Here is a 17,151-nt window from a genome sequence, read left to right as displayed (position 1 = left end):
ACTACCACTACTACTACTACTACTACTACCACTACTACTACTACTACTACCACTACTACTACCACTACTACTACTACTACTACCACTACTACTACTACTACCACTACTACTACCACTACTACTACTACCACTACTACTACTACCACTACTACTACCACTACTACTACCACTACTACTACTACTACCACTACTACTACTACTACTACCACTACTACTACCACTACTACTACTACCACTACTACTACCACTACTACTACTACTACTACCACTACTACCACTACTACTACTACTACTACCACTACTACTACTACCACTACTACTACTACCACTACTACTACCACTACTACTACTACTACTACTACCACTACTACTACTACTACTACTACCACTACTACTACCACTACTACTACTACTACCACTACTACTACTACCACTACTACTACTACTACCACTACTACTACCACTACTACTACCACTACTACTACCACTACTACTACCACTACTACTACCACTACTACTACTACCACTACTACTACCACTACTACTACCACTACTACTACCACTACTACTACTACCACTACCACTACTACTACTACTACCACTACTACTACTACCACTACTACCACTACCACTACTACCACTACTACTACTACCACTACTACTACTACCACTACTACTACTACTACCACTACACTACTACCACTACTACTACTACCACTACTACTACTACCACTACTACTACCACTACTACCACTACCACTACTACCACTACTACTACTACCACTACTACTACCATTACTACCACTACTACCACTACTACCACTACTACTACCACTACTACCACTACCACTACTACCACTACTACTACTACTACTACCACTACTACTACTACTACTACCACTACTACCACTACTACTACTACCACTACTACTACTACCACTACTACTACCATTACTACCACTACTACTACTACCACTACCACCACTACTACTACTACCACCACTACCACCACTACTACCACTACTACTACTACTACCACCACTACCACCACTACTACTACCACTACTACTACCACCACTACCACCACTACTACCACTACTACCACTACCACTACTACTACTACCACCACTACCACCACTACTACTACCACTACTACTACTACTACCACTACTACTACCACCACTACTACCACTACCACCACTACTACCACTACTACTACTACTACCACCACTACCACCACTACTACTACCACTACTACTACCACTACTACTACTACTACCACTACTACTACTACCACTACTACCACTACCACCACTACTACTACCACTACTACTACCACTACTACTACTACTACCACCACTACTACTACTACTACCACCACTACCACCACTACTACTACCACTACTACTACTACTACCACTACTACTACTACTACCACTACTACTACTACCACTACTACCACTACTACCACCACTACTACTACTACCACTACTACCACTACTACCACTACTACTACCACCACTACCACCACTACTACCACTACTACTACCACCACTACCACCACTACTACCACTACTACCACTACTACTACCACCACTACCACTACTACCACCACTACCACCACTACTACCACTACTACCACTACTACTACCACCACTACCACCACTACTACCACTACTACCACTACTACTACTACTACCACTACTACTACCACTACTACCACTACTACTACCACTACTACTACCACCACTACCACCACTACTACCACTACTACTACCACTACTACTACTACTACCACTACTACTACTACTACCACTACTACTACCACTACTACTACAACTACCACTACTACTACTACTACCACCACTACCACCACTACTACCACTACCACCACTACTACCACTACCACTACTACTACCACTACTACTACAACTACCACTACTACCACTACTACTACCACCACTACCACCACTACTACCACTACCACTACTACTACCACTACTACTACCACTACTACTACTACTACCACTACTACTACCACCACTACCACCACTACTACCACTACCACTACTACTACTACTACCACTACTACTACCACCACTACCACCACTACTACCACTACCACTACTACTACTACCACTACTACTACTACTACTACCACCACTACCACCACTACTACTACTACCACTACTACTACAACTACCACTACTACCACTACTACTACCACCACTACCACCACTACTACCACTACCACTACTACTACCACTACTACTACCACTACTACTACTACTACCACTACTACCACTACTACTACCACCACTACCACCACTACTACCACTACCACTACTACTACTACTACCACTACTACCACTACTACTACCACCACTACCACCACTACTACTACTACCACTACTACTAACCACTACTACCACTACTACTACCACCACTACCACCACTACTACCACTACCACCACTACTACCACTACTACTACTACTACCACTACCACTACTACTACCACTACTACTACTACCACTACTACTACCACTACTACTACTACTACCACTACTACCACTACCACCACTACCACCACTACTACTACTACTACCACTACTACCACTACCACCACTACCACCACTACTACTACTACTACCACTACTACCACTACCACCACTACCACCACCACCACCAGCACCACCACCACCAGCACCACCACCACTACCACCACTACTACTAACAGCACTTGCCCCTGCAGTCTGTTGAGGCTACACGGGGGACCTTTGTCTGCGTCTCTATAGACTCTGCTGCTACTCGCTAACAGCACTTGCCCCTGCAGTCTGTTGAGGCTACACGGGGGACCTTTGTCTGTGTGTGTGTTGTGTACAGAACGTCTGCTTCATGACGCCGCAGTTCCTGTTCCAGTTCTACTGCGGATTCTCCCACCAGGTGAGGGGCCTCACCCCCCCCCCAGGCCTAGACCCCCCCCCCTAGACCCCCCCCTAGACCCCCCCCTAGACCCCCCCCTAGACCCCCCCTGTGTCTGTGTGTGTGTGTGTCTGTGTGTCTGTGTGTGTCTGTGTGTGTGTGTGTCTGTGTGTGTCTGTGTCTGTGTGTGTCCGCTAGACGCTGTACGACAGCTCCTACCTCACCATCTACAATCTGTGTGTCTGTGTGTGTGTCTGTGTGTGTGTGTGTCTGTGTGTGTGTGTCTGTGTCTGTGTGTGTCCGCTAGACGCTGTACGACAGCTCCTACCTCACCATCTACAATCTGTGCTTCACGTCGCTGCCCATCCTGGCCTACGGGCTGCTGGAGCAGCAGCGCAGCACCGCACAGCTGGAGAGAAGGCCCGCCCTCTACCGGTACCCGTGTGTGTGTACGTGTGTGTACGTGTGTGTGTGTGCGTGTGTGTGCGCGTGTGTGTGTGTACGTGCGCGTGTGTGTGTGTACGTGTGTGTGTGTGTGTGTGTATGTGTGTGTGTACGTGTGTGTGTACGCGTGTGTCTGTGTGTGTGTACGCATGTGTCTGTGTGTGTGTACGTGTGTGTGTGTACGTGTGTGTGTGTGTACGTGTGTGTGTGTACGCGTGTGTGTGTGTACGTGTGTGTGTGTCTGTGTGTGTGTGGACGTGTGTGTGTGTACGTGTGTGTGTGTGTGTGTACGTGTGTGTCTGTGTGTGTGTGTGTGTGTACGTGTGTGTGTGTGTACGTGTGTGTGTGTGTACGTGTGTGTGTGTGTACGCGTGTGTACGTGTGTACGCGTGTGTACGTGTGTGTGTGTGTACGTGTGTGTACGTGTGTGTGTGTGTACGTGTGTGTGTGTGTGTACGTGTGTGTGTGTGTGTACGCGTGTGTGTGTGTGTACGTGTGTGTGTGTGTACGTGTGTGTGTGTGTACGTGTGTGTGTGTGTGTGTATCCGTGTGTGTGTACCCGTGTGTGTGTGTGTGTGTATCCGTGTGTGTGTGTGTATCCGTGTGTGTGTGTGTGTATCCGTGTGTGTGTGTGTGTATCCGTGTGTGTGTGTGTGTGTACCCGTGTGTGTGTGTGTGTATCCGTGTGTGTGTGTGTATCCGTGTGTGTGTGTGTATCCGTGTGTGTGTGTGTGTACCCGTGTGTGTGTGTGTGTGTATCCGTGTGTGTGTGTGTGTATCCGTGTGTGTGTGTGTGTATCCGTGTGTGTGTGTGTGTACCCGTGTGTGTGTGTGTGTATCCGTGTGTGTGTGTGTGTATCCGTGTGTGTGTGTGTGTATCCGTGTGTGTGTGTGTGTGTACCCGTGTGTGTGTGTATCCGTGTGTGTGTGTGTCCGTGTGTGTGTGTGTGTATCCGTGTGTGTGTGTGTGTATCCGTGTGTGTGTGTGTGTACCCGTGTGTGTGTGTGTGTATCCGTGTGTGTGTGTGTGTACCCGTGTGTGTGTGTATCCGTGTGTGTGTGTGTGTACCCGTGTGTGTGTGTGTGTATCCGTGTGTGTGTGTGTGTGTATCCGTGTGTGTGTGTATCCGTGTGTGTGTGTGTGTATCCGTGTGTGTGTGTGTGTATCCGTGTGTGTGTGTGTGTATCCGTGTGTGTGTGTGTGTGTATCCGTGTGTGTTTGTGTGTACCCGTGTGTGTGTGTGTGTATCCGTGTGTGTGTGTATCCGTGTGTGTGTGTGTGTACCCGTGTGTGTGTGTGTATCCGTGTGTGTGTGTGTGTGTGTACCCGTGTGTGTGTGTACCCGTGTGTGTGTGTGTGTGTGTATCCGTGTGTGTGTGTATCCGTGTGTGTGTGTGTGTACCCGTGTGTGTGTGTGTGTGTATCCGTGTGTGTGTGTGTGTATCCGTGTGTGTGTGTGTGTGTACCCGTGTGTGTGTGTACCCGTGTGTGTGTGCCCATGTGTCTGTACATGTGTGTGTACAGGTGTGCGTGTGTATATACGTGCGTGCGTGTACTTGTGCGTGTGTGTGTGTACATGTGTTAATGTGTGCGTACGTGTCTGTGTGTGTCTGTCTGTGTGTGTACGTGTGGTGTGTATGTATGTACACGTGTGTGTACGTTTGTTTGTGTGTGTACGTATGCGTGCCATTGTGTGGACACGTGTGTACATGTGTGTGTGTGTGTACGTGTGCGTGTGTGTACATGTGTGCGTGCGTGTGTGTGTGTATGTGTGCATACATGTCTGTGTGTGTACGTGTGTATGTGTGTACATGTGTGTGCGTGTGTGTACATGTGTGTGTGTGTGTACATGTGTACATGTGTGTACATGTGTGTACGTGTGTGTGCGTGTGTACATGTGTGTGTACATGTGTGTGTACACGTGTGTGCGTGTGCAGGACCATCAGGCGCAACGCCCTCCTGTCGCGCCGGCCGCCCGTTTGTGTGCTGGACGTTGCTGGGGCTGCTCCACGCGTTCATCTTCTACTTCGGTTCCCTCGCCCTGCTGGGCGGGAGCGTGGCGCTCAAGGCCAACGGAGAGGTGTGTGTGTGTGTGTGTGTGTCAGTGTGTGTGTGTCAGTGTGTGTCTGTGTGTGTGTGTGTCTGTGTGTGTGTGTCTGTGTGTGTGTGTCTGCGTTCATCTTCTACTTCGGTTCCCTCGCCCTGCTGGGCGGGAGCGTGGCGCTCAAGGCCAACGGAGAGGTGTGTGTGTGTGTGTGGGGCTGTGTCAGTGTGTGTGTCAGTATGTGTCTGTGTGTGTGTGTGTCTGTGTGTGTGTGTGTGTGTCTGTGTGTGTGTGTCTGTGTGTGTCTGTGTGTGTGTGTGTCTGTGTGTGTGTGTCTGTGTGTGTGTGTCTGCGTTCATCTTCTACTTCGGTTCCCTCGCCCTGCTGGGCGGGAGCGTGGCGCTCAAGGCCAACGGAGAGGTGTGTGTGTGTGTGTGGGGCTGTGTCAGTGTGTGTGTCAGTATGTGTCTGTGTGTGTGTGTGTCTGTGTGTGTGTGTGTGTGTCTGTGTGTGTGTGTCTGTGTGTGTCTGTGTGTGTGTGTGTCTGTGTGTGTGTGTCTGTGTGTGTGTGTCTGCGTTCATCTTCTACTTCGGTTCCCTCGCCCTGCTGGGCGGGAGCGTGGCGCTCAAGGCCAACGGAGAGGTGTGTGTGTGTGTGTGTGGGGCTGTGTCAGTGTGTGTGTGTCAGTGTGTGTGTGTGTGTGTCTGTGTGTGTCTGTGTGTGTGTGTCTGCGTTCATCTTCTACTTCGGTTCCCTCGCCCTGCTGGGCGGGAGCGTGGCGCTCAAGGCCAACGGAGAGGTGTGTGTGTGTGTGTGTGGGGCTGTGTCAGTGTGTGTGTGTCAGTGTGTGTCAGTGTGTGTCTGTGTCTGTGTGTGTGTGTCTGTGTGTGTGTGTCTGTGTGTGTGTGTCTGTGTGTGTGTGTCTGTGTGTGTGTGTCTGCGTTCATCTTATACTTCGGATCCCTCGCCCTGCTGGGCGGGAGCGTGGCACTCAAGGCCAACGGAGAGGTGTGTGTGTGTGTGTGTGGGGCTGTGTCAGTGTGTGTGTGTCTGTGTGTGTGTGTCTGTGTGTGTGTGTCTGTGTGTGTGTGTCTGTGTGTGTGTGTCAGTGTGTGTCAGTGTGTGTGTGTCTGTGTGTGTGTGTCAGTGTGTGTGTGTGTGTCTGTGTGTGTGTGTCTGTGTGTGTGTGTCTGCGTTCATCTTCTACTTCGGATCCCTCGCCCTGCTGGGCGGGAGCGTGGCGCTCAAGGCCAACGGAGAGGTGTGTGTGTGTGTGGGGCTGTGTCAGTGTGTGTGTGTCAGTGTGTGTCAGTGTGTGTGTGTCTGTGTGTGTGTGTCTGTGTGTGTGTGTCTGTGTGTGTGTGTCTGCGTTCATCTTCTACTTCGGATCCCTCGCCCGGCTGGGCGGGAGCGTGGCGCTCAAAGCCAACGGAGAGGTGCCTACACGTCTGTCAGTGTGTCTGTGTGTGTGTGTGTGTCTGTTTGTGTGTGTGTGTCAGTGTGTGTGTGTGTCTGTGTGTGTGTGTGTGTGTGTCTGTGTGTGTGTGTGTGTGTGTCTGTGTGTGTGTGTGTCTGTGTGTGTGTGTGTGGGGCTGTGTGTGTGTGTGTCTGTGTGTGTGTGTGTGGGGCTGTGTGTGTGTCTGTGGGGCTGTGTGTGTGTCTGTGTGTGTGTGTCTGTGTGTGTGTCTGTGTGTGTGTGTGTGTGTCAGTGTGTGTGTGGGGCTGTGTGTGTGTGTGTGTGGCTGTGTGTGTGTGTGTGTCTGTGTGTGTGTCTGTGGGGCTGTGTGTGTGTGTGTGTCTGTGTGTGTGTGTGTCTTTGTGTCTGTCTGTGTGTGTGTGTGTGTCTCTTTGTGTCTGTCTGTGTGTGTGTGTGTGTCAGTGTGTGTGTGTGTGTCAGTGTGTGTGTGTGGGGCTGTGTGTGTCAGTGTGTTTGTGTGTCTGTGTGTTTGTGTGTCTGTGTGTCAGTGTGTCTGTGTGTGTGTGTGTGTGTACGTGTGTGTGTACGTGTGTGTCTGTGTGTGTGTGTGTGTTTCAGTGTGTCTGTATGTGTCTGTCTGTGTGTGTGTGTACGTGTGTGTCTGTGTGTGTGTGTACGTGTGTGTCTGTGTGTGTGTCTGTGTGTGTCTGTGTGTGTGTCTGTGTGTGTGTCTGTGTGTGTGTCTGTGTGTCTGTGTGTGTGTCTGTGTGTGTGTGTGTGTGTCAGTGTGTCTGTGTGTGTCAGTGTGTCAGTGTGTCTGTGTGTGTCAGTGTGTCAGTGTGTCTGTGTGTGTGTGTGTGTGTCAGTGTGTGTGTCTCTCTGTGTCTGTGTGTGTGTCTGTGTGTGTGTGTGTGTCAGTGTGTCTGTGTGTGTCAGTGTGTCTGTGTGTGTGTGTGTCAGTGTGTGTGTCTCTCTGTGTGTCTCTCTGTGTCTGGGTGTGTCTGTGTGTGTCTGTCGTGGGGAGCGGTGGTGCAGCGGTTAGCGCGCTGCGCTATGAACCTGGCGACCCGGGTTCGATTCCCGCTCACGGCAAACACCAGTGACGATTATCTGAACCGGTCCTGGGCCTCCCCTAGGTCGACTCAGCCTCAAATGACTACCTGGTGCGGTGTGTAAACATCGTCACCAGGGAGACAAAGGCGGTCGGTCGCGGTGCTGGCCACCCCCTCCCTCCCCTAGGTCCGCTCCGGCTGAAATGCGTCCGCGCGGGTTTCGTTGCAGGTGTTTGGACACTGGGAGCTGGGGACGCTGGTCTTCACTGTCCTGGTGGTGACTGTCAACCTCAAGGTGAACACACAACAACAACCACAACAACCGTGACCACCACCACAACCACAACAACAACAACCGCCATTCGCCACTAAGTGGCGGTGACGTCACCACGACGCTTGTGCCAGGCCAAGTGCACCTTGAGGCTGCCACGTGAAGTGTCGAACGCCCGCTGGCAGGAGGTCACGGGGCAGACCCAGCAGGTGCCATGGGTTGCACTGCTGTGCCAGGCTAGGTGCATGAGGAGGAGGTCACGTGACAGACCCAGCAGGTGCCATGGGTTGCACTGCTGTGCCAGGCTAGGTGCATGAGGAGGAGGTCACGTGACAGACCCTGCAGATGCCATGGGTTGCACTGCTGTGCCAGGCTAGGTGCATGAGGAGGAGGTCACGTGACAGACCCAGCAGGTGCCATGGGTTGCACTGCTGTGCCAGGCTAGGTGCATGAGGAGGAGGTCACGTGACAGACCCAGCAGGTGCCATGGGTTGCACTGCTGTGCCAGGCTAGGTGCATGAGGAGGAGGTCACGTGACAGACCCAGCAGGTGCCACGGGTTGTATTGCTGTGCCAGGCTAGGTGCATGAGGAGGAGGTCACGGGGCAGACCCAGCAGGTGCCACGGGTCCACTGACCGAGATGACCGAGATGACTGGCTGATGCACCACCTGTGCCCCCTACTGTGGCAAACCCACCCACACTCACCCACACTCACCCACCCACACTCACCCACACTCATCTACACTCACCCACACTCACCCACCCACACTCACCCACCCACACTCACCCACCCACACTCACCCACCCACACTCACCCACACTCCCCACCCACTCACCCACACTCACCCACCCACACCCACCCACACCCACCTGGTGGTGACGGTGGTGGTGGTGGTGACGGTGGTGGTGGTGGCGATGGTGGTGGTGGTGACGGTGGTGGTGATGACGGTGGTGGTGGTGACGGTGATGGTGGTGCCGGTGGTGGTGATGACGGTGGTGGTGGTGACGGTGGTGGTGGTGACGGTGGTGGTGACGGTGGTGATGGTGGTGACGGTGGTGGTGGTGACGGTGGTGGTGGTGACGGTGGTGGTGGTGACGGTGGTGGTGGTGACGGTGGTGGTGGTGACGGTGGTGGTGGTGACGGTGGTGGTGGTGACGGTGGTGGTGGTGACGGTGGTGGTGGTGACGGTGGTGGTGGTGACGGTGGTGGTGGTGGTGGTGACGGTGGTGGTGGTGACGGTGGTGGTGGTGACGGTGGTGGTGGTGACGGTGGTGGTGGTGACGGTGGTGGTGGTGACGGTGGTGGTGGTGACGGTGGTGGTGGTGACGGTGGTGGTGGTGGTGGTGACGGTGGTGGTGATGACGGTGGTGGTGGTGACGGTGGTGGTGGTGACGGTGGTGGTGGTGACGGTGGTGGTGGTGACGGTGGTGGTGGTGACGGTGGTGGTGGTGACGGTGGTGGTGGTGACGGTGGTGACGGTGGTGGTGGTGACGGTGGTGGTGGTGACGGTGGTGGTGATGACGGTGGTGGTGGTGGTGGTGACGGTGGTGGTGATGACGGTGGTGGTGGTGACGGTGGTGGTGGTGACGGTGGTGGTGGTGACGGTGGTGGTGGTGACGGTGGTGGTGCCCTTGCGTGTGTCAGCTGGCGTTGGATACCCGCTACTGGACGTGGGTGAACCACTTTGTGACGTGGGGGGACGCTCATCTTCTACGTCGTCTTCTCGCTGTTCTACGGCGGCGTGCACTGGTGACTCGCGCGCGGAGACACACGCGGAGACAGAGACACACGCGGAGACACACGCAGAGACAGAGACACACGCGGAGAGACACGCGGAGAGACACGCGGAGACACGCGGAGACACAGAGACACACACGGAGACACGCACGGAGACACACGCAGAGACACGCAGAGACACGCGGAGACACACACGGAGACACGCACGGAGACACACGCGGAAACAGGCGCACACGGAGACACACGGAGACACACATGGAGACACGCGGAGACACACGCGGAGACACACACGGAGACACGCACGGAGACACGCACGGAGACACACGCGGAAACAGGCGCACACGGAGACACACGGAGACACACGCGGAGACACGCGGAGACATGGAGACACACGGAGACACACAGAGACACGCAGAGACACGCGGAGACACACACGGAGACACGCACGGAGACACACGCGGAAACAGGCGCACACGGAGACACACGGAGACACACGCGGAGACATGGAGACACGCGGAGACACGCGGAGACACGCGCGGAGACACACGCGGAAACAGGCGCACACGGAGACACACACGGAGACACGCGGAAACAGACACACACGGAGACACACGCGGAAACAGGCGCACACGGAGACACGCGGAGACACACAGAGACACGCACGGAGACACACGCGGAGACACGCACCCACACAGGGAGGCACACATGGAGACACGCAAACACGCCGCGTGTGTGTGTGTGTGTGTGACACGGTGTGTGTGTGTGACACCACGTGTGTGTGACACCGTGTGTGTGTGTCTGTGTGTGTGTGTGTGACACCGTGTGTGACATCACAGGCCGCTGCTCAAGGCCCAGGGCATGCGTGGCGTGTTTGCCGAGCTGCTGTCCAGCCTGCCCGTGTGGCTGTGTGTGTGTGACACCGCGTGTGTGTGTCTGTGTGTGTGTGTGTGTGTGACACCGTGTGTGTGTGTGTCTGTGTGTGTGTGTGACACCGTGTGTGTGTGACACCGTGTGTGTGTGTGACACCGTGTGTGTGTGACACTGTGTGTGTGTGACACCGCAGGCCTCTGCTCAAGGCCCAGGGCATGCGCGGTGTGTTTGCCGAGCTGCTGTCCAGCCTGCCCGTGTGGCTGGGCGCGGCGCTCCTGGTCACCGCCTGCCTCGTGCCCGACGTCTTCCGCTCCGTCGCCGGGGGTCACGCCTGGCCCGCGGGCACGCAGGTGGGAGGGGGGGGGGGGGGTGGGGGTCGCTCGCACGCAGAGGCAGCTGGCGCCGGGGGTGCCCCTGGGCGAGACCCACGCGCCGGCAACCATCGCCGCACCCTACCACTGGCAGGCTGATGCGGACGGGTAGGGTACGGGTAGGGTACGGGTACGGGTAGGGTACGGGTAGGGTACGGGTAGGGTACGGGTACAGGTAGGGTACGGGTAGGGTACGGGTAGGGTACGGGTAGGGTACGGGTAGGGTACGGGTACGGGTAGGGTACGGGTAGGGTACGGGTAGGGTACGGGTAGGGTACGGGTAGGGTATCGGGTAGGGTACGGGTACGGGTAGGGTACGGGTAGGGTACGGGTAGGGTACGGGTAGGGTACGGGTAGGGTACGGGTAGGGTACGGGTACGGGTAGGGTATCGGGTAGGGTATCGGGTAGGGTACGGGTACGGGTAGGGTACGGGTAGGGTACGGGTACGGCCGGGTACGGGTACCCGTTTGCGACCCTGGTGCGGCTGGGTACGGGTAAGGAATCAAAACCCGTTTGCGACCTTTGGCCTTGACCGGTGACATACAAATCGGCGGTGGTGGCCGTAGCAACGCCATTCCCTGACCCGACCACCCTGACCCCCGGCATCTAACACCGATGCTAACCCCCGTAGATTTTGACCCCGGCTTGGAGCCTGACCCTTGACCCTTGACCCCCCATCCCCTGCGCTGTAGGGGCTCTGCGTGGAGTGGTGTGAGAGGTCACGGGGGTCACGGGTCAGACTCAGGGAGGATGACGACCAACCTTTCTACGTTCCTTCCCCGACCACGTAACTCCGGCCACAACACGGCCACAACAACACCAACAGCACAACAACACAACAACAACACCAACAGCACAACAACAACACCAACAACAACACCAACAGCACAACAACAACACCAACAACACCAACAACAACAACACCACAACACCAGCACCAACACCAACAACACCGCCGCCACCACCACCAGCACCAACACCACCAACAACACCACCACCAACAACACCACCAACAACACCACCACCAGCACCAACAACACCACCACCAGCACCAACAACACCACCACCACCAGCACCAACACCACCACCAGCACCAACAACACCACCACCAACACCACCACCAACACCACCACCACCAGCACCACCAACACCACCACCACCAGCACCACCAACACCACCCACCACCACCACCACACCACACCACCACCAACACCACCACCACCAACACCAACACCACCACCACCACCAACACCACCACCAACACCACCACCACCACCAACACCACCAACACCACCAACACCACCACCACCACCACCACCAACACCACCAACACCACCACCACCAACACCACCAACACCACCACCAACACCACCAACACCACCAACACCAACACCACCAACACCAACACCAACACCACCACCAACACCACCACCAACACCAACACCACCACCAACACCACCACCACCAACACCACCAACACCACCAACACCACCACCAACACCACCACCAACACCACCAACACCAACACCACCAACACCACCACCAACACCAACACCACCAACACCACCACCACCACCCAACACCACCACCAACACCACCACCAACACCACCAACACCACCAACACCACCACTACCAACACCAACACCACCACCAGCACCAACAACACCACCACCAACACCACCACCAACAACACCACCACCAACAACACCACCAACACCACCAACAACACCACCAACACCAACACCACCACCAACACCACCACCAGCACCAACAACACCAACACCAACACCACCAACACCACCAACACCACCACCACCAACACCACCAACAACATCACCACCAACACCACCACCAACACCACCACCACCAACACCACCACCACCAACACCACCACCCACACCACCACCAACACCACCACCAACACCACCACCAACACCACCACCAACACCAACACCACCACACCACCACCACACCAACACCACCACCAACACCAACACCACCACCAACACCACCAACACCAACACCACCAACACCACCACCACCACCACCAACACCACACCACCAACACCACCACCAACACCAACACCACCAACACCAACAACACCACCACCAACACCAACAACACCACCACCAACACCACCACCACACCACCACCACCAACACCAACACCACCACCAACACCAACACCAACACCACCACCACCACCCAACACCCACCACCAACACCACCAACACCACCAACACCACCACCAACACCACCACCAACACCACCACCACCACCAACACCACCACCAACACCACCACCACCACCACCAACACCACCACCAACACCACCACCAACACCACCACCACCAACACCAACCCCACCACCAGCACCAACACCACCACCACCACCAACAACACCACCACCAACACCACCACCAACACCACCACCACCAACACCACCACCACCAACACCAACCCCACCACCACCAACACCACCAACACCACCAACACCAACACACCACCAACACCACCACCAACACCAACCCCACCACCAACACCAACCCCACCACCAACACCTACATCACCACCAACACCAACCCCACCACCAACACCAACACCACCACCAACACCACCAACACCACCACCAACACCACCACCAACACCACCACCAACACCACCACCACCAACACCAACCCCACCACCAACCCCACCACCAACACCACCACCAACACCACCACCAACACCACCAACACCAACATCACCACCAACACCACCACCAACACCAACCCCACCACCAACACCAACCCCACCACCAACACCAACATCACCACCAACACCACCACCAACACCAACCCACCACCACACCACCCCACACCAACCCCACCACCAACACCACCACCAACACCACCACCAACACCACCACCAACACCAACACCACCACCAACACCACCACCACCAACACCACCACCAACACCACCACCAACACCACCAACACCAACCCCACCACCAACACCAACCCCACCACCAACACCACCACCAACACCACCACCAACACCACCACCAACACCAACACCACCACCAACACCACCACCAACACCACCACCACCACCAACCCCACCACCAACACCACCACCAACACCACCACCAACACCACCACCACCAACACCACCACCAACACCAACCCCACCACCAACACCAACCCCACCACCAACACCACCACCAACACCAACACCACCACCAACACCACCACCAACACCACCACCAACACCACCACCAACACCACCACCAACACCACCACCACCACCAACCCCACCACCAACCCCACCACCAACACCACCACCAACACCACCACCACCAACACCACCACCACCACCAACACCACCAACACCAACCCCACCACCAACACCAACACCACCACCAACACCAACACCACCACCAACACCAACACCAACACCACCACCAACACCACCACCAACACCACCACCAACACCACCACCAACACCACCACCAACACCACCACCAACACCACCACCAACACCACCAACACCCTCTCTCTTTCTCTCGCATGGCCGGTCCTTACGGGGTCCCCACTGAGTCCCCGCGTCTGAGACGTCATCATCATCATCGTCGTCGTCGTCGTCGTCGTCATCATCGTCATCATCATCATCATCGTCGTCATCATCGTCATCATCGTCATCATCGTCGTCATCGTCGTCATCGTCGTCATCATCGTCGTCGTCATCGTCATCATCGTCATCATCGTCATCATCATCATCATCGTCGTCATCATTGTCATCATCGTCGTCATCATCGTCATCATCGTCATCATCATCATCATCGTCGTCATCATTGTCATCATCGTCGTCATCATTGTCATCATCGTCGTCATCGTCATCATCGTCATCATCGTCATCATCGTCGTCATCTTCACAATCATCGACGATGACGACGATGATGACGATGACGATGTCTTAGATGGTTGAATAAAGGGTGGTGCGGCTGTGATGTTGTCACTCAATATCACTCCTCAACCCCCCCCTCCCACCCCCCCTCCCACCCCCCCTCCCCCTCCCACCCCCCCCCTCCCACCCCCCCTCCCCCTCCCACTCCACTCTCCCACCCCCCCTCCCACCCCCCCTTCCTCCCCCCCTCCCACCCCCCTCCCCCTCCCACCCCCCCTCCCCCTCCCACTCCCCCCCTCCCACCCCCCCTCCCACCCCCCTCCCCCCTCCCACCCCCCCCTCCCACCCCCCCTCCCACCCCCCCTCCCCCTCCCACTCCCCTCTCCCACCCCCCCTCCCACCCCCCATTCCTCCCCCCCTCCCACGCCCCCTCCCCCTCCCACCCCCCCCTCTCACCCCCCCTTCCTCCCCCCCTCCCACCCCCTCTCCCCCCGCCACCCCCCCTAGATGATGAGTGGGACACTGGTGAGGCTACGGCGATGGTGCTGCTGCTGCTGCTGGTGGCGTCGTGGTGGCGGTGGGGAGCGCACGCCGCTAGCGCCGCGCTCAGCGGACCCCCCGGCGGCGAGGGGGGGGGTGGGGGCCCCCCACGCAGCGAGGGGGGGGGTGGGAGCCCCCCACGCGGCGAGGGGGGGGGTGGGGGCCCCCCACGAGGCCGGCACAGTGACGCTGAGCACCCTGCGGGGAGAGACGAGTGTGTGACTGAGCGTGTGAACGTTAGTGTGATGGGGGTGGGTGGGGGGTGGGTGGGTGGTGGGGGGTGGGTGGTGGTGGTGGTGGGTGGTGGTGGTGGTGGTGGTGGTGGGTGGTGGGGGGGTGGGTGGTGGTGGGTGGGTGAGAGGGTGGTTGGTGGGTGAGAGGGTGGTTGGTGGGTGGGTGGATGGGTGGATGGGTGGTGGTGGGTGGTGGGTGGGTGATTGTGGGTGGTGGGGTCGTGGTGGTGGGTGGGTGGTGGGTGATGGTGGTGGTGGGGGGTGGGTGGTGGGTGGGTGGTAGTGGTGTTTAGGGGTGGGTGGGTGGTTGGTGGGTGGGTGGTGGAGGGGGTTGAAAATCGTTTATTTATTTTGTCATCGAAGAAAAGGCTCACTGGGGCCTAATCGCCGTCGCGTTTAACTCGAGGCTCGTGAAACACGGGGGGGGGGGGGGGGGCCTCTGTTGAACGCGGCTGCCCCCCACCGCGTACGTACGGTGAAAAAGTTCAACTTCGGTTCTTCAGATGAAGGCGCGTAGAAAATAAAAATACAAACTTCAACGATGGCACACGACGTTTCGATTGCAGCGCAGGCAATCGTCATCGGGTGGCAAACGGGAAGAGAAAACGGACCTCGTAAATATGCTCGGCTCGTTCGGTAAAGTCACGTAGAAGGGAAATAATAAAATAACGACAATTATAACCCGTAAAAACTAAATTTTTCACTATAAATCCTTTATATGCGTGGCGGCTAGAGTCCTCTCGTCCTCTGGCTTGAGATGGCTGCCACCTATGGGTCAGATGATTGCATTGCACAATTAAGCAATTGGAATTAAATATCATATTTTTGTCCTAAAAAGTGTAAAATTTAGGAAAAAAAATTTCACGAACATTAATCGTCACGCACAACGAGTCTGCGTGCAAAATGTCAGCTCGATTGGATCACGGGAAGTGGGTTAAAAAAACGACCGAAAGATTTGCACGGTCCTAAGCAAGCAAGCGAACTTAATATGAAGGATTTAAAAATCACACCTGATGATGATTGCTTGTGTTGCCATCGAAACGTCGTGAGAATTGTATTTTATTATGTTTTATTTGTATTATTTTATTAATTCCCTTCTACGTGACTTTACCGTAAGAACCAAGAATATGAATCCCTGCAGTCACGAAAGTTTAAAATAGAAAATTAAACCGAGTAAACTTAGAACTACAATGCAATACAAGACAGGTTGATTACGTTCTTCCAAAGATTGCTACATTTGAGAGAGACAAAACACAGACACGGAGACACAGACAGACGCACAAGCAGAGAGAGACAACACAGAGACACAGATAGAGAGACACAGAGAGAGACAGACACACAGACAGACACACACACA

At 55.4% G+C, this 17,151-nt stretch overlaps 1 protein-coding gene across 1 annotated transcript in view; it reads left to right on the top strand.

Moving 5' to 3' along the window:
• The window catches only part of LOC144952449 (phospholipid-transporting ATPase IF-like), an 88,852-nt gene extending 73,069 nt beyond the window's left edge, over window positions 1-15,783 (top strand). Inside the window, 9 exon segments of the mRNA XM_078882859.1 lie at window positions 2,885-2,944; window positions 3,231-3,358; window positions 5,306-5,339; window positions 5,341-5,448; window positions 8,112-8,177; window positions 9,800-9,850; window positions 9,852-9,904; window positions 10,956-11,112; window positions 15,529-15,783. Coding sequence (XP_078738985.1) covers window positions 2,885-2,944; window positions 3,231-3,358; window positions 5,306-5,339; window positions 5,341-5,448; window positions 8,112-8,177; window positions 9,800-9,850; window positions 9,852-9,904; window positions 10,956-11,112; window positions 15,529-15,783 — 912 coding nt within the window.
• Window positions 15,784-17,151: the final 1,368 nt, after the last annotated feature.

This window comes from Lampetra fluviatilis, chromosome 67 (genome assembly GCF_964198595.1).
Source record: "Lampetra fluviatilis chromosome 67, kcLamFluv1.1, whole genome shotgun sequence".
In the NCBI taxonomy this organism is placed as follows: Eukaryota; Metazoa; Chordata; class Hyperoartia; order Petromyzontiformes; family Petromyzontidae; genus Lampetra; species Lampetra fluviatilis.
The sequence above is the reverse complement of the archived record's forward strand: the minus strand, read 5'-3'. Positions and strand labels throughout refer to the sequence as shown.